Source organism: Aquila chrysaetos, chromosome 19 (genome assembly GCF_900496995.4).
Source record: "Aquila chrysaetos chrysaetos chromosome 19, bAquChr1.4, whole genome shotgun sequence".
NCBI lineage: Eukaryota > Metazoa > Chordata > Aves > Accipitriformes > Accipitridae > Aquila > Aquila chrysaetos.
The window spans coordinates 23,828,113-23,846,889 of record NC_044022.1 but is presented as its reverse complement, the minus strand read 5'-3'; the positions used below and the strand labels follow the sequence as shown (position 1 = coordinate 23,846,889).

Sequence of the window (18,777 nt, the reverse complement as noted above, 5' to 3'; positions counted from 1 at the left end):
CCAGCCCTGAGGGCGCAGAGAACTAGAATAAAGACTTTTTTTTAATAGATTTTTTTGTTGTTGTTTATATTTCTTTTTTCTTAGAAATAAGTAGTGTTATGGGATGCCCAACATAAGAAATCTTGAAGAGTTTTGATTTTTTCCAGAAGCTGTTGAGAGCCTTTTCTTCACAAAAATCTCCTTTACAGAATTTCATGTTGATTCCCATCTCCCTTCAGAAGGACATCGTCCTAAATCACCAGTCACAGCTAAAAATCTTGGAGAGGGGGGTATGCCCAGCTGTTTCAGTGATCCCACCTTGATCTTTGTCAGATGGATGTGGTGCTGCTGGTCTGGATCTTGGTCCTGTACAATGTTTATCCCTGTCCTCTGTGCAGGCAAAGTCAATGGAGATGTCAAGGCATGATGAAGAGTAGCGGGTGAAATACTGCCTCACATGCTAGACCTGGTCTTTGCAGAGTCAGTGCCCTCTTTGGCATCACCAGATCTTCCTTGCACACTTGTGTCCAAGTCCTACAGCTCCTCCGTGCTCCAGTGCCTTGCTCCAGACTTGCTTAGGAGTATCTTCAACCCGTGCTTGCCTTAGAGGTTTCCACTTAAATGGGTGACGTTCACATGCAGTAGCACACATGCTTAACCCAAGGGAGCTGCTGTGACTTGATCTTTCTGGAAAGATCTCTTTTCCTCTTCTTGTTGCAGGATTTGTGTCCCCCCCATAAGGTTACATGACAGAAACACAAATTTTTCCTGATGGGAACTTTATGGATGCAGAAAGGAGTTGCTTCTTTTTGACTTGCTGGGGAAGGTCATGGTTTTCCCAGAGTCCAGAGCAACCCAAGACAAAAGATTAAGTTATCAGTTCAGTTCTTAACCCTATTCTCCATCTTTTTCTCCTTCTGGGAACCTGCAGCTGCGAGCTCCAGGCGATAAATCTTCTAAGAGCACCAGTGTCTAAATATAGAGGTTGCAAAGTCAATTGCATCATTCCTTAAAACATTCTTTGTCACACAGAAGGATGAGTAAATGATTACTCAGAATTAGCCAAACATTAAGCAAATGCCTGCAAAATGTAATTAAGATCATTTAGGAGAAATGCGGAAGTTTTGGCAGCGTGTTTACAGCAGACGGGTGTCCCAGAAATCTTCACGACTGTCGGCCTTTCGATAAGCGTGTGCTCCATGCCTAGAAAATCAAAGAAAAATGTCCTAGTTGAAAATATCTTTCAGCTTAGGATCCCTGGCAAACTGGTCACATACAGAAGTCTCTTCCTCCAAAGTTTAGGTTTGGGAGTTAGTAGCAGGGGAATAAACTGGCCGTGGGGTGGAGCTTCTGATCAAGCGTTTAAAGAACAAATAGTGGTAAAAAAAAGCAAGCCTGGCACCTGCTGGTGTAAGTGTACACCACAATCTCCTTTAGAGAGTTTCTTTTAGAGTTTGTCTCTTTTCAGATAGACTCTATTAATGTGCATCCATGACTTCAGAAGTACTCGCTGGTTTTTTGTTTGTTTTGTTTTTTTCCTGGGTGTGTATCTGTTTCAAAGAGCCCAGGTCCAGATGAAGAAGGCATCTGCTGTCACACAGCAATGCAGGCACTTGCTACCTCTGGAAGTCAGGATCTGAGCTTTTAACAGTTTAGCATACCAAATCAATGGCTCCTTTGGAAAATTAGGGCCCTGGCTTCCAAAACATTAGTGGATTGTGCATTGTGGAAAGTAAATTAAATTAAAATGTAATTTCTTCCTACTGTAGCAATGGAGGCGGACAGCAGGCAGGACTGTAACTTAGCTGCTAGTGCTGGTAAAAAATAGCTTAAAGCGGACAAGGTTATTTTATGCCTGTGTAAAAGAAGATAGGGTGAAGAGGGACCTTTGGATCTCTGGTTCCATCTCCCTGCTTTATAGGCATTGACATTACAGACCCCTTTCATGAATGTTCAACTACACCCCTCAAAGCAGGAAGGGCTTTTGCTCCCACTGCTCTCCTTTCATAGCTGTTCCACCACTGGGTTGCTTTAAAGGTTCAAATCTCTCTTCTAATAGCCAGCCCATATGTATTTCTGGCCATCTTATAGTTCATTTGATCTTATGCCAACATAAATAGCTGAAATAGCCCTTTTCCCTCCCTGGTGTTTATTCCTTCAATGTATGCAGGCAGAACAGTTCCTTCCCATCTCTGCTTTCCTGTGGCTGTGCTAAACAAGCCAGGTTATTTTAAGCTTTTCTTGCAGGAAGTGTTCTTCATTTCCCTGACCACCTTAACAGGTTTTTTCAACACCTGCTCCCACTTCGGTTCATTGGTCTTGAACACCAATGGTGACATTTGTGCACCGGGTTCCAGGTGCAGTTCATCACGGCCTTGGACAAGAGCTTGAGGTCATTGTTTTGCCATAGAAACCACCTTTTCTTCTGCACCACAGCATGGTGCTGGTCTTTTCCATGGCTATGGTTACACTGGGAACTTGGAATCACCTGGTGCCTGGCTGGTTGTCTTCAAGCAGATGAGTTATTGTCACATAGCTTCCATTTCTTGTGCCTTGCATGCATTTTGAATCAATACATTTCCTCCCAGTTTTGCATTTCTAATCCTCAGGGTCTTCGTCATGATTCCTTGACCCTCGTCTTTTGTTGTTGATGCCTCCCCACTTTGCATCATCAGAGATTTCACCGCCATTTTCAGGATGTTTGTGCTAACATCATTAGATCCTGAAGATTGCAACCTCCTTTCAGATAGCCAGTGAGATATGATCTACTTCTGTCCTTTGACTAGAAATTCATATATCCTGACAAAGCTGACTTTGGCACCTATGGTAACCCCCTGTGGCACGCTATCTGTTCTTCTCAGTCATCCCCTCATTGCCTGTCATCATAAAGCACCACGCCAAAGTTTATAGAGTCATTAAAACCTACCAGAGTTTAATATTACATGATGGAAATCACCAACTCCTCGTTTGGAGTTCATGAACTCTTCATGTTTTCCTTTCATATCAGCTGTTCTTGCTCTTGTTTCCATTCTCAGACCTTCTATCTGCCTCCTCTTTGTCACCCTGATCAATTCCTTCCTCTTGCTGAAAATGGAAGCAGAGGATGTGTTTAGTTTGGAAGTCACATCTAGAGGCCATATCATATCTTTAATCACTATCACATCCTCCGTATGCAGCGATTGCATGGCTTTCCTTATTCTCCTCTGATGCAAATGTCTGTGGAAGCTTTTCTGGTATTTGCTTTATTATCCAACTTGGCTTGACTTTTGGTATTTCTCAACATCCCAACATATTCTGCTCTTCAAGCTTTCTTTACTGACTAGCCTTTTATTTTTCTAGTTCCTTGTAGACTTCACTTATTCCTGCTCTTTGCCTTGTGGTGGTTAGTTATCTGTGTTCCCTTCATGTATCTTGCACGAGATACAGGCTGATAAGCAAAAGGGACTGACTGGGTAAGATAGCTGGACTGACGTGGGAGACAAGATCTGGGATATCTTCAAATCAAAGGTACTGAAATGGTTAGCAAAGTTTGACCCTTGGAGACCTCAAGACTTATTTGCTTCCCATTTTTGTTTAACATTAAATTTAAACAGCAACAATGTGTCATCACTTAGTCTGAGGTTGTTTTTTTATGAGTGGCTTCTGTAAAGTACTTATTACTTGCAGAAACATGACGACATGTTGGTTGTGTGGCTATAGATGAAATTTGTTAGCTGTGTCATTCAGGAATATCTGGTTTCTATTAGGGTTACCAGTATTTTTTTTAAAATGTGTTTCTGGAAATCAATGTTTCCCACACAGAGAATGAAAAGATCTGAATCTGAGTGTTTTTTTCCTTACCAGTAACAATGCAGAGATCATATCGGTATCACTTGTTTTCTAATGGTGACAATGCAGAGACCTTGATCAACACCTCTTGCAGGTGGTATATAGAACACTGTACCACTGTTAAAAACCTGAACTCAAGTTGACTAACAACTCAAGTTGGTGGAAGAAATCCTTGCTTTCTTCTGTGGACTTGGGTCTGGTCCTCTGATGAACCACAGTGTGATAATGACATTGGGGTAATTCCATTTCAGGCTCTGTTGTGATTTGAATAACATGTGAAATGCCTTAGGAAGGGCCCAGCTCTTACTTGGTCATCCCACTGACTAGACACAAATTTGGAGGAGGTTTAACCCAGAGCTGAGCTTGACTTTCACAATATGTGCATTAAATTTACCTTAAGAGTTTGTATTTCATTTCAGGATGATCGACTGGGTGTCCTGGCCCCTGGGAAAGAACATAGACAAGTGGATCATTGCTCTGCTGAAGGGTTTGGCTGCGGTGAAAAAGTTCAGCATCTTGATTGAAGTTACTCTTTCGAAAATTGAAAAGGTCAGTGGGCTCTTTTAAACATGAACGTGAACAGCGGACTTCTCCTTGCACCTGAGATGTCTTCTTGCCTTTCAACTGAATGAGGGCGAGCGGTGACTTTAGATGTATAGAAAAGAGTATGCTGTCCCAGGGGGGTTTGGAGGGACCGTTGTGTCCCCTGCACCCTCTGCGAATGCTGCATTGCTGCGTATGGGGTGGTGGGCTGACACTGGTTTTGCAGCTAGGAATGATGTCCTCCAGAACCACCCGCAGTTCTTTAGGTCTTGGTATGCAGAGGTACTGATATCTTAAAGGTTATGAAATAAAAGAAGCCAAGGATTTTCAAGCCAACCAAACACTGTCCTTCCCAAACTATGGAACTCTTGTAAAACCTGCCTTTGGGAGCGTGACACGCTCTCCTTCAGCTGTGCCTGGATCAGTGCTGGTTGGCACGGGCAAAATACATACCAGCGAGCATGTTAACAGTCCACACCGTCACAGGTCAGTTTTAAAGCCTGTACCCTGGCTTTAGTTCATTTACCAGCACGGGTAAAGCCCCCACTGCCATTGCCATCATGTGTTTCAGCAGTGAGTACTTGCTGTTCTCTGAAAACCGTGTGACCAAGTGCTGAAATTGGTTGCCACTTCAAAAGCATTTTCCATGCTGTGTTCCTGCTGTTCCCTCCTTCGTATAAGGGGGATAACACCTGGCTGAGCCCGCAGTGGAAGTCACCATAGGAGTTATCAAGACTATAATTATCAGTATTGGAACGTTATCAATAACTGCATTTGTCCCTGTGCATTGGAGCAGTGGGAGAGCAGCCAAGCATCTCTGGCTTTTCTTTATCTTTCCTTTCATTGTTAATGCATAGGAAAGGGACACAGCCCTTAAAATAACATGCAATTTTTGGAAACTCTCAGAAGTATGATCTGAAAAGGGGAGAGGGCATTGTCAACTTATGCCATTTTCTGTAAAGTAGGATAAATATCATTACTTAAGCTTTGAAAAAGGCCTTTGCTTTCTATCGCTTTGCCTGAAAGGTTAGTGACTAAGTTCCAAGTATCACAATAAAACAGAAGAGGCACATTTTAGAAAATCTAGCATCCCTCTGTGCTTGCACGGCCTCGTCCATCAGGTACGGAGATGCAGCGGTGTTACAGAGATCTGCACCTCCCTGTGTGTGCGGGTTTTGGCTGGGGTAGAGTTAGTTTTCTTCCCAGTAGCTCGTATGGGGCTATGGTTTGGATTTGTGCTGAAAACAGCGTTGATAACACAGGGATGTTTTCGTTCCTGCTGAGCAGGGCTTACCCAGAGCCAAGGGCTTTTCTGCTTCTCCCCCCACCCCACCAGCGAGCAGGCTGGGGGGGCACAAGGAGTTGGGGGGGACACAGCCGGGACAGCCGACCCCGACTGACCCGAGGGATATCCCAGACCGTAGGACGTCATGCTCAGCAGATGGAGCTGGGGAAGAAGAAGGAAGGGGGGACGTTGGGAGTGATGGCGTTTGTCTTCCCCAGTCCCCGTTCGGCGTGCTGGAGCCCTGCTGTCCTGGAGATGGCCGAACTCCTGCCTGCCCCTGGGAAGTGGGGAATGGATTCCTGGTTTTGCTTTGCTTGTGTGCGCGGCTTTTGCTTTCCCTATTAAACTGTCTTTATCTCAGCCCATGAGTTTTCTCACTTTAACTCTTCCGATTGTCTCCCCCATCCCACTGGGGGGGAGTGAGCGAGCGGCTGGGTGGGGGTTAGCTGCCGGCTGGTGTTAAACCATGACAGTCCTTTTTGGTGCCCAACATGGGGTGTCCAGCGGGGCATCCCCCCCCCCAGCTGCCAGGCCCAGGGGGGCCGAGCGCTGAGGCTATGCTGTCCCTGCAGTTTAGATAAGAATGATTTAATAACTAAAGTAAAATAAAATGTAACACTAACAACAACAACAACAATAATAATGATAATAATAATAGTGAAAAGGAATATGATAAAAGATAAACCCCAAGAAAAGACAAGTGATGCACAATGCAATTGCTCACCACCCACTGACCAATGCCCGAGCAGCGATCTGTGCCTCCTGGCCACCTCCCCCCAGTTTATATACTGAGCATGACGTTCTGTGGTATGGAATATCCCTTTGGCTAGTTCGGGTCAGCTGTCCTGGCCATGCTCCCTCCCAGCTTCTTGTACACCTGCTGGCAGAGCATGGGAAACTGAAGAATCCTTAACTTAGGATAGGCGCTACTTAGCAACAACTAAAACATCCGTGTGTTATCAACATTATTCACACACTAAATCCAAAACATGCTGTACCAGCTACTAAGAAGAAAATGAACTCTATCCCAGCTGAAACCAGGACACTGTGCCAGGCATTGCAGAAGCCTGCAAGAGTGAGGATAACCCACGCGGTATTTTTAGGATGCTCTGAGGCCGTGCTCTGGACAGGAGATGACTCTGGAGACCTGGCTGCAGGCTGCTTGCTTCAACATCCAGCGTGGAGTAGGAACAGACCAGCAGCCGTGGTAGATGCCCAGTGCCTCTCTTTCCTGCCAGCCCCTTCTCCTGCATGTTGCAGTGCCATCCTGCCTTCTCATTTGCTTTTTTTTGTCCCCCACCAGGTCTTCTCCAAGTTGCTGTACCCCATCGTGAGAGAGGGGGCTTTGTCCGTCCTGCAGTACATGCTGCTGAGCTTCCAGCACTCCCACGAGGCGTTTCACTTGGTAAGGCTGCGTCTGGCACTCAGATGAGGGCATTGCCCTGAGTGTAATGATGCTGTGGGGTGACATGGGTGGGAGGGAACCTAAGGGGCTGAGATATTGGGGAATATTTCCCTCATCTGCTTGATTTCACCGAGTGTTGTAAACCAAACCCCGTCCATCCACTTGTAGCCTGTCCTGGCAGCTGCAGGTAGCCTCTCCTGCAGCCCAAACAGCTTTTTGGGCACCGTGGAGCCGGTGCTGAGATGCAGAGGCAAGTCCTGAGCCTAAAAGGAGTTGGTTGCCACAGACAGAGCAATCACCTTATGTCAGAAAGCGAGGTGCAGATGAGAAGTGAGGCTTTGCTTTCTCCTCAGATGGTTCCTCCAATTTCTTTTCAGGCTTACCAGCTGGATGGCTCATCTCCAGGGATAAATCAGTATAAAGCTGGTTGGGGCTTGGCGCTTCCAGATTTGAAATGTGTGCAGTGTGTGCATGCTCCACTTTTTTTTCTGCGGTGCTCTACCAGCTGGAGGAGCAATCTCTGTGGGCAAGTGCATCCCCATGGTCCTCTCTCAACTTCAAAGCCCACCAGCCGAGGATGCAGTTAATGCAAATATATCTTGGATGGCCCGTCAAGCCACACCGAGGGTCTCATCAGCAGTGGCTGTAGTGCTCTTGCAGTTATTTTAACCTGTTTTTTTGCCAGCCCTGCAGGTAGAAGAGGAGGTTCCCCTCTTCCCTGCTCTTGCTCTTAGACCGCTTAGACTCAGTGGGCCCCATCCCACACGTGACTTCAAATTGTCACCGACATATGGGCACCCGTTACCATTTCTTGAAGTGACAGGTCATCTTTCAAAGCATTGCACAGCATCAGCACAATACGACTTGAAGACTGGATCAGAACACTTCCACTTCATGAATCCTCTGCTGTTGAAAGCAAAACCCACTTTTAGCAGCAGTTGAATATCCTCTTTTCATTTCCACAGTGATATTTTGTATTTTATCTTGCTGTTGACACTAATGCACGGCTCCGCTTCTCACTGGCATTGCCCCTGGAATGCTGTAATAAAAAAGCAAAGCTAAAGGCAAAGGCATGCTTGCAGTGATTGACCTGATAAAAGCAGTAATGGAAAATTACTCTTATTAATGTTTGATTTTATACTTTTTCATTAAAGCCCTGACATTTGGCTTTTCACCTAAAATTCACAGAATAAACAGATAAGGCTGGAAAAAAGCAAAGCTAGCCAACATTTTCAACTGATATTTTTTCATTCCTCAGCTGGAGACACTTTAAATGAGCCTGAATTTCTCGAGAAATTCTTTGGTTTCTAAAAATAGGGTCATTCCAATGGATTGTCTTCAGTTGGGCATCCAAATTTTGAAACACTCCAAAAGCTGTTGGTTACTCTTGGCTTGAAGTTTCCATCTGCAGCCCAGCAAGCATAAATTTCCTCCCCTATTTTTTAAAAACAGGGCAAAAACCTGTCTTGCTTCTTATCTTTTTGTGTTTGCCCTGGCACTTTGGAAAGGTTTTGAGAATGGTTCCCATCACAGCTTGGCAAAATATTGATGTGTAAAATGGTACTGAGATTCATGTGCTTCCCAAAAAAACCCTTCCTGTTGGAAAGAAAATCGTTAAAATCTCCAACACTTTGAGGAGAAAGAAAGAGAGAGAGAAAGAAGAGAGGAAGACGAAGGGAGGAAGAGAGGACGTGGAAATGGCTGGACTGGGGATCCTGAGACTTTACTCTAGGATTGTTCTGGGTTAAAAATAACATAAAATATAAATATGAAAAAGGTTGCAAAAGTGCCCAGGGTCACTCTAGCACATCTGCGGAGTTGGAAATAGGTTATTAATTCTCTGTGCAGCTGTGGGGTCAGCAGAGGGTGCCCGTGAGCAATGTATCATTTGTGTTTGCATCTGCTTGTTAATTTTTAAATTTTCTAGATGAAAGCAAAATAACAAATGTGCTGTTTATATGCCTGTCGCCACCCACCTGACCATAGCAATTCCAGTTTAGTTTATACAGTATAAAATAAAATATAGCACACCAGACAACACTTCTTGTAGGCTAATTCATCTGTCTTGTAGATTTGAATCCCTGCACTTGGCAGTCAGCATATAACGCTCCTTTCCACCGTGGGTGTGTGATTTAGTAGAGACTGATCTGCACAGAGAATGGTAATCACAGCACAGCGAAGCAGCAGCACAAACCCGCAGGTGTCATGCAACATGAAACCCTCTGAGGTCTGTAGCATTTGCACTACTAACGTCAACAGAAGAGTTGCTGTTGAGTTCATAGGGTGAAGGATGAAGTCCAGAATGAGACTGAAGTCAACTCCTGTTGACTGTCCGTTCTGCCTGAGAGTGAATTTCATTCCCCTGCGTGTGTGTTAAAGCTCTGCGAGTAATTGGAGCCATTTTTGATGTAATGAATTTTCCTTTTCCAGCTGCTCCCTCACATCCCCAGGCTGGTGGCCTCTCTGAAGAAGGAGGACTCCAACTCTGCCACTAGCTCCCTGGAGCAGCTGGCCGAGCTCATCCACTGCATGTTCTTCCGCTTCTCAGGATTTCCAGATCTCTACGAACCAGTCCTAGAAGCAGTTAAAGTAAGATACGCACCTCTCGGCCATTTTTCTGTTTTCCATGTGGAAATGGCATCTTAGTTTGCAGCCTAGTACGGAGGGACTGTGCTACTGGTAGGGATGTCCTAACCTCAACACCTCAAATTGTGGTAGAACAAAGGGTTTAAAATTCTGAGTTTGAGACCCATGTAGGCAAGTTGAGGGAAGATACTTTTCTTATGGTGGGCCTGCAGAACTCCTGATTGAGCCTGTGGGTTTTAGCTATAGCTTTAATCTTGAATGCGTCTAAAGACTAATACTAGCAGCTAAACACTTCCTTGCATGGATGCATGTTCATGTGAAGAGCAGGGGAAATGAGTTGCGTGAACACCTCTAGCAGCGGAGTTTTGCTGTTGCCCATTACTAATTCTTCACATGGAAAGATAATGATTTGTAACACAGATCTCTCTTTCCAAGGCTCTTCCTATTCCAAATGAAGACCGGATTAAACATCTCTTGGGACAAAATGCTTGGACCTCCCAGAAGAACGAGCTGGCCTGCTTCTACCCACGCCTGGCATCCAAATCAGAGACAGGAAAGATTGGGTTAATTAACTTGGGAAACACGTGCTACATGAACAGCATCATACAGTCTCTTTTCATGGCTTCGGAGTGAGTTTTTGCTCCCTTGCTCTCACTCAAGACTGCTCCAGGCCTTGCTCATCACACCGGCGTTGCGCGTCCTGCACTGATTTTCCATCTTACGGTTTGCATCTCTGCTTTTCTTTTGCAGCTTTCGGCATTCAGTGTTGAATTTAACCGAGGGCAACTCCCAGCCCCTGATGACAAAGCTCCAGTGGCTCTTTGCGTTTTTGGAGCACAGTCAGGTAATTATTTCATGTTCTAGTTATTTGTTTGGACTGTCGGCTGCGGAAAGGCTCGTCTCCAAGTTGCTTCCTGCCGACTCCAACGTGCTGATAAGGAGCTGTGGATCGTGGTGGGTTTTTATAACGGGACAGATTTTGTTTATATGAGAGAGGCTAATTTGGGGGTGGAGGAGGCAAGCTCCTATCACCCATGAAAGCGAGCTGTGTTCACACCAGGCTGCCTGTCTTCAGCCTGTGGTCTTCCTGGGTTGGACTGATGAAATAACTAATAGTTTTGACAATGAAGTCCCTTCGGTAATAGTTTACATATATGTGGCCAGCTGAAAAGCCTGTTGGTATAAAGCAGAGGTTTTTGTTCCTTGCTACGCAGCAAGGAAGAAGACAGGAGCAGCTTGCTTGTCCCCTTGCTTCACAGCAAAGCACAAGCAATCGATGACAATTGCCTTAAAAGTGGTTTTGTTAAAAGAATAATAATAAAAAACCCCCTTAGATTTCAGATGCTTTGAATCCTCTGTATGTGAGAGAAAGTAAAATAAAAATAACACCCTTAAATTAATTATGAATGCTTTCTTGACAAACATGAACTTTAATACGAATGACTCCTGGAGATACAGCTACGTCATATCTAGCTCCTCTCTTGGAAATATAACTTTCTGTCCCTAGAAATACATGATTTTGAAAGTCCAGAGAATTTTCCCTTGGTGTGAAACTAGTCATCTGGGCTTCTCCATTTTCCAAGCCTTGACTGACAGAGCTGGCTTGTTGCATTGTGGTATTATGTCATTACAGATGACTTTTGGAGGAAAAATATAGACAACCTGTTAAATTTAATATTTGGTCATAGAAGAGTCTAGTTTTTGATGTCAGGTAAGGGTGTCTGAGATCTGTGATGAGCAAATACAGAAGCATATTTGCTTGTTGTGTAGTTTATGGTTAATATTTTCCTGCCAATTTCCTAATAGCCTTCTAGTTTTTTTTCTTCTTTGGACTGTTCTTAAACTCACTTCTTTGCCAAACATGGGTCTTTTTCCATGTTAATTAGACAGCAGCTTCCTAACAGCAGAGATTACATTATCCAGTAATCCACTCCCTGCAGTGATCAGAATGATGGGTGGAAGTTTAGTGGATTTTTGCTTTGGTTTTGTTTTTTTTTTTTTTTTAATGAAAGGATTTGGTGAGAGATCCTGATCAAATTAAACGGAGCATCAAATTAAATTCAGGCTGCATTAAGTAGAAGTCTCTGGGTCAGGCCAATAAACTATTTTAAAATTGAAGGAAGAAATAAACACGTGGATATTCTATAGAAGTATATGTAAAATAATGGCTGAAATTCATCCTAACTGTCCTGGCTTGCAGCAAACCAAGCAAGTCTTCCTGTGCACTGGGATTAGCCTTTGTAGGGGAAAAAAAGGAGACCTTATCAGGCACACGAGCGCATCTTGCTCCCAGTGAAGCAGCCAGAAAGAGCCTCCCCTCCCCTCTCCATCCCCCTGTGTGAAGTGAGAACCAAATCCCTAGGGTTAAATGTACTTCTCCTTCTTCTGTGTTGCTGCCAGCGACCTGCCATCTCACCCGAGAGTTTCCTCTCTGCCTCCTGGCCACCCTGGTTCACCCCCGGTGCTCAGCAGGACTGCTCGGAATATCTCAAGTACTTGCTGGACCGGTACGTGGCAAGCGTCGTGATTTCGGAGCCTGGTGACAACGGCATCCCTAGACCCGATGTAATGTTTAATGCTCACCCACGTGCAAATGGGGCGAGCGGCTGAGACCTGGACGAGTTGGGAGAGTGGAGGCTTGGGGTGAAAGATGGTGAGACTGGTCCGGGGCTCCTTGATAAAACCCTGTTTGGGCTGGCTTAGGGGTAAGGTCAGAACTTGAAAATGTCTGCCTTTGCTCTGAAGGCAAAGGGATTTGTACCAAGTTTAGAGATTTGCCTGACAAACCACTCAGCCTCCTCTGTAAAATGTTGGTTTTTGCCTTTCTCTTACCTAGAAATCCTGAATCTCTGGTATCCCAGCGATCCCTCTAGAAGCAGGGGGGGTCAATGGCACATGGAAACCTCAGGTTCCCAAATCCTGCCCAACTCCTCCCCACCTTCCTCCCACAGCACCAGACCCCTGGGCACAGACAGGTTAACCCGGATTAACTCCCTGGAGTGAAGAATAGAAACCCTACTTTAGAAACTACCTCCTGGTATTGTATCACTGCATAATGCAGCCTTTTTTTCCCCTGCCAAAGATTACACGAAGAAGAAAAAACTGGAAAAAAGGATCTACCAGAAACTCAAGGAATCCAGCTTGATGTCTCAGACGGTGGAGCATCATTACTTAAACAAGACATTGATTGAGAAGATGTTTGGGGGTAAAATGATGACAAAGATCCGCTGCTTGAAGTGTCTGAATGTCTCCTCCCGAGAAGAAGCCTTCACAGACCTGTCCCTGGCTTTTCCCCCACCGGACAGGCACATGCGTGGGAGCACGTCTGTTTTACCGGTGGAAGAAATTGGCCCGCAGTTTATTGAGCCTCCTGAAAACCCAAGCCAGCTTACGGGGTCTCCCTGGATCCAGAGGAAGGCCCCCATGGCCAGAGACCCTGCAGCCCCGCCGATGCCGGTGGAAACGTTGGGTTTCCAGGAGCCAGGAGAAGCGGCAAATCCCTTAAGTGGCAATGCCAGTGGCGTGGATGCAGCCAAAGACCCTCTCTTGGCTTTTGGGGAGCAGGCGTGTGCTCCCAAGGACTCCAGATCCGTACCAGATTTAATCAACTATTTCCTATCCCCGGAGAGACTGACAGCAGAGAATAAATACCACTGTGAGAAATGCGCATCCTTGCAGGATGCCGAGAAGGTGGCAGAGCTGACGGAGGGTCCACACTACCTCATCCTCACGCTGCTGCGGTTCTCCTTCGACCCACGGACTATGAAGAGGAAGAAGATCTTGGACAACGTCTCCATCCCCGTGGTGCTCAAGCTGCCTGTCCTTGTCACCCCGGAGGAAACCGAGGAGGTTTGCCATCGTGGGAAGGACAGGGCTGCCCCGGGAAGTGGCTTCACGTCTGTCGTGTATGACCTCTGCAGTGTGGTGGTACATTCAGGCATCTCCTCCGAGAGTGGCCACTACTACTGCTACTCCAGGGAGTGCACCGACACTGTCCCTCATGGGCAGCCCCGGGATGGGGCACCGAAACTGGCCTCTGACAAGCAGTTGGACTTTGAAATCCAGTGGTACCTCTTCAACGACACCAGAGTTTCCTTCTCCTCCTTCGAATCGGTCAGCAACGTCACCTCTTTCTTCCCCAAGGACACTGCCTACGTCCTCTTCTACAGGCAGCGGCCAGGGAGGCAGAGCTGCCCGCTGCACGAGGCTCTGGCCGAGGCCGGCCGCCTGCACGGCGAACCCTCCCTCCATAAGGACTTGATGGAAGCCATTTCCAAAGATAACATCCTCTACTTGCAGGTAACTCCCGCTGCCGTGCACAGGAGGGTGCGATCCTGCAGCTGCCCACCTCACGGGCCACATTCCCACCCACGTGGGCAGCAGCAGGGTCACGTCCTGCGGATAAATCTGCACGTGCAGATACCCACCGCTCCCTGAAGCCAAAACCCTTTTTAGTTTTTAGCACCCAGGTTGCAGTTTCCCGATGAAACTGGGCGTTGAGGTTGGTGCGAGACACCTCGTGGCTGTGCTCGGGGTTGACTTGCTGTTGCCCACCCCAGGCAGCTCTGCCTGAAATTTTCTCCTAAGTGCCTGGGAAAGATGGGTGAGCTGGGAATACAAACTCGAATCGATTTCATTCAACCGGTGGGTTTCAATGCTTTCCAAACAGCAGTGTCCCATGAGACATGAGCAGCACCCAGGGGAATTTGAGGGGTCCCTCTTCTCCTAGAGGTGACATGGAAGGGCTGTTTTTTGATCGCTGGAGAGATGCAATGCTTTTCTCTATTCCTCCCGCTGAGCTCTAGAGATAAGCACATGGCTTTCTCACCCTGGTTTAATTTGGAGGAGGCTCCCAGGGGCAAACAAACAGGTTCCTGGCTCTTTGGGGAAGGTGGGAGCATCCCCCCACCCAGGCCATTTAGCTGCAGATATCCTTGTGTCATTTCTCCCCCTTCCTTCTCCCAGGAACAAGAAAAAGAAGCGAGGAACAGAGCCGCCTACATTTCCACCTTGCCGAAATCCCCGCTGTGGTGGAGAGACCTTGACAGGGACAAGGATGATGACAGCTCGTCGGGGGGCTGCAGCCCGGCAGCGGGCGGGGGCGGATCCGGCTCCTTTCATGGACTCGTCTTCTAGCCAACGGGTTAAACCAGATAGTCAATGTCCACGGGGCCAACCTGAAGCCAGAGGCTCCTCTTCCTCACCCTGATGACGGCGAGCATCTTGGAGGAGGATTTGGGGGAACATTTCAATGGAAAAGGACTCAGGGGCTGATTTGGAGGCGCATGGAGGGTCCCACCGCTTCCTATGCACTTGGTCTTCACGCCTTAACGTAACTAAGCTAACGCGGAGATGAGCAGCTGCCGACAGCTCGGAGAAGTGCCCTTTTGCTTCAGCGTAGCCGTGTCTTGCCTGCTGTGAGCCATGCCTCCAGCCTGGGGAGGGGACGGGGACAGGGACGGGGATGAAGACGGACCCAGCGGGGCCCCAGGGGTGGAGATGTCCCATGCACATCCCGTCTGCAGCCCTTCCCATGGCGCTGAGTCGGTTTTGGGGGGACCTCTGCTTAGTTGTTGGGTTTTTTTTTTTATGTGGTTTTGAGAACTCACCTTGACACACTTCTAAAGGTAGAAGGCAGCTGAAAAGGCTGAAAAATGCTGAGCAGCCAACGTGGCAATGCTGGTCTGGTGGGGCAGTGAGCTTGCAAGCCTGCGTGGTCACAGTGAGCAGTGGCAGGTGGACCAGAGGGTTTTATGCAGCAAAGCACCCAAAAGAGATGGAGGGGCACAAACCCCTCCAGCCAAGAGAGTTTTTGGGGCTCCAGCAAAGCTCCCTTGTGTTACTGGTGACCTCCAGATGCTGTTAGTGTACACAGCAGGCCCAGACACACAGCTGTTTTTCCAGATGTGTCTTTAGGACTTGGTTAGCCTCTTTCTGCTGCTGTCATCTCATGGCTTTCTGGGCTGGATCTGCCCTTTAAAACTCGGGCTTTTGTTTGGGATACCTTGAACTGAGCAGCAAATGACAGAGCCCCCCTAAACCCCCTAGCTATTTTTTTAAAATGCTGATTTGCCAGGAGAGTAGCCCACCAGATATATTATATCAACCCAATATAAATACATACTATGTAAACCAATGTATTATATAAATGAGTAATGGGTCAGGGGCTGATTTTGGTGGCGGGAGGCCAACCCAAGCCCCGGGCAGCACGTCTACAGGACCACGGCTCCCTCCCATGTCCCTCCCCAGCCGTTGTCCTTGCCTGCTCCTCCCTTGCGCCTGTAGTAGAGATCTCTAGCTCAAGTGGCAGAGACTTGTGCCTTAGGTCCTGGGTGCAGGGCCTAATCCTGACCGTGGGGTATTGGGGTGGGAATATTGTGTTGCCGTGGAGGAATAGGCAAAGCACAGACAGTGCTATGGATAAAGTGAGCCGAAAGTCTGCTAGAGAGGACACTTGGGATCAAATCTCTGGCGTATACTATCATATTCTTTTATTGCCTTTCCTATATATAAATAAAGGAAATTAATTAATTCAACATAGAGGCTTGGATTCTTATTGCAACATTCATAGCTATTGTGCTGATGGGTCAAGAAAGAGATGGGGAAGCTGATGGGAGACAAGCATCCAACCTCACGGACGTGGGACAACCCTGCAGAGTGGTGGCTTGGAAGAGGGGAGCAGGCAGAGGTGGGATGGGGACCCCCCAGCCCAGAGCTGGGTGCCCCCCGATTGCAGATCACAATCCTATTAGTGAGGTTTTGTAGATGAGCAGTGGAGTGTGTTCGTTGTATTTAAGTCTGCTAGACTTAAAGCAGTGCTAAGAGGAAATAAGTATGGACCCAAAGCTGAAGTTAGACAGAAAGTAGAGTGTTTCCTGGTATTATTAATAGACTTTTATGAACCTCCTGTCCAAAGAGGTTGCCGAAAGCTTTCATGTTGCTGTCATGCCAGCTCCTTGCTTTGTGCTGGAGTGTCACCTGGAGGCATTTTCTGCGCTTCGTGCTGGAAGGTGCTTTTGCAGGAGGCTGTCTCTGCCTTGATGAGATCCTAATCTAAATAATCAAGGCAGATAATCAACCCAACATGGAAAATGGAGAGGCTGTATCATAGCTACGCTCTTCCCTGAATATGTCTTGTTTTTTCCTCAAGATTGGACTTGATGATCTTAGAGGTCTTTTCCAAACTTAATGAATGATTCTAATGATTTTGTGAAATGAGCAGAGGCAAACTGTACGCAGCGCTCAGCATGGATGGCAGCCTGGATAGTTTCAACGGTGTAACCAGGTGGTCTGGTTTAGTCTCTGTTCATTTCCTATAATTCTTAGCATTGGACTTCCCTTTTGGACTCAGTCCTGAGCCTCTGTTTTCACAGCATTATCTACAGTTGCTCCATGATCCTCTCCCCAGAATAATTACTTTATATATGTATATAGTATAAATATGTATTTATATGCATATATAATCTACACATATATATACAATTATCAGATTGTATAAATACGTGTAAGATATGAGTAATATACTAAATAACATACACTAAAGTTTGCATTAATATACTTTATTAATACTGTTGATGATGATTATTAGTATGAATACTATTAATATACCATATGCTATATTATTATAACTACAGTATACTATTAGTAATATACTATAATATATGAGAAGTGTTAGTAATACATGGCTAATATTATAGAATCATAGAACCATGGGATTGTTTGGGTTGGAAGGGACCTTCAAAGACCATCTAGTTCCAACCCCCCTGCCATGGGCAGGGACACCTTCCACTAGACCAGGTTGCTCAAAGCCCCGTCCAACCTGGCCTTGAACACTGCCAGGGATGGGGCAGCCACAGCTTCTCTGGGCAACCTGTGCCAGTGCCTCACCATCCTCGTTGTAAAAAATGTCTTCCTTGTGCCCAATCTAAATCTATGCTCTTATGGTTTAAAACCGTTGTCCCTTAACCTGTCACTACAGGCCTGAGTAAAAAGTCTCTCTCTGTCTTTCTTGTAAGCCCCCTTTCAGTATTGAAAGACCACAGTAAGGTGCCCCCAGAACCTTCTCTTCTCCAGGCTGAACAACCCCAACTCTCTCTCAGCCTTTCCTCACAGGAGAGGTGTTCCAGCTGTCTGATTATTTTTGTGGCCTCTTCTGGACCCACTCCAACAGGTCCCTGTCTCTCCTGTGCTGAGGACCCCAGAGCTGGACGCAGAACTGCAGGTGGGGTCTCACCAGAGCGGAGCAGAGGGGCAGAATCCCCTCCCTCGACCTGCTGGCCACACTTCTTCTGATGCAGCCCAGGATACCATTGGCTTTCTGGGCTACAAGCACACATTGTCAGCTCATGTCCAACTATTAATTCCCCAGTATCCAGAAATCCTTCTCCGCAGGGTTGCTTTCAATTCATTCAGCCCCCCACTTGTATTGATACTGGGGATTGCCCCGACCCAGGTGCAGGACCTTGCACTTGGCCTTGTTGAACTTCATGAGTTTCACGTGGACCCAATCCTCAAGCCTGTGGAGGTCTCTCTGGATGGCATCCCTTCTCTCTAGAGTACCAACCACACCACTCAGCTTGGTGTCATCCGCAAACTTGCTGAGGGTGCACTCAATCCCACTGTCTATGTCATTGATGAAGATATTAAATAGTATGGGTCCCAGTACGGACCCCTGAGGGACACCACGCGTTACTGATGTCCACTTGGACACCGAGCCACTGACTGTAACTCTTTTGATGCAGCCATCTAGCCAATTCCTTATCCATCTAATGGTCCATCCATCAAACCCGTATCTCCAATTTAGAGGTAAGAATGTTATGGGGGACTGTATCAAAGGCCTTACAGCAGTCTAGTATAGCATTAATATAGTATGTTACTATCTATGCCATACCAATTATAGTATATAGTGTATTAATATTAGTGTTAGTAATAACAGTAATATTTGTATATGGTATATCGGTAAAGTATATACTATAGTATATACAATCATTTGGCCTGTAGTGTCACACATGCCCCTGGCCGAGGAGAGCCCGCAGCAGTCCTCAGCTCCAGGTTCGGGATCCCAGATATGCTGCAGATGTGAGGTGATGCTACTCTTGTTTAAAAATAGGGATTATGGGGGCTGTGCTTTAGGGAGGTGTCTTTCCCCAGG

The 18,777-nt window shown here is 46.5% G+C and overlaps 1 protein-coding gene across 1 annotated transcript in view; it reads left to right on the top strand.

The window, feature by feature from the left end:
• USP35 (ubiquitin specific peptidase 35) overlaps window positions 1-16,162 on the top strand; it is a 28,795-nt gene extending 12,633 nt beyond the window's left edge. Inside the window, 9 exon segments of the mRNA XM_030042845.2 lie at window positions 4,227-4,356; window positions 6,939-7,040; window positions 9,471-9,629; window positions 10,062-10,255; window positions 10,377-10,470; window positions 12,027-12,133; window positions 12,709-12,729; window positions 12,731-13,925; window positions 14,592-16,162. Of these exon segments, the coding sequence (XP_029898705.1) occupies window positions 4,227-4,356; window positions 6,939-7,040; window positions 9,471-9,629; window positions 10,062-10,255; window positions 10,377-10,470; window positions 12,027-12,133; window positions 12,709-12,729; window positions 12,731-13,925; window positions 14,592-14,762 (2,173 nt within the window). The 3' untranslated portion in view covers window positions 14,763-16,162.
• The last annotated feature ends 2,615 nt before the right edge of the window (window positions 16,163-18,777 follow it).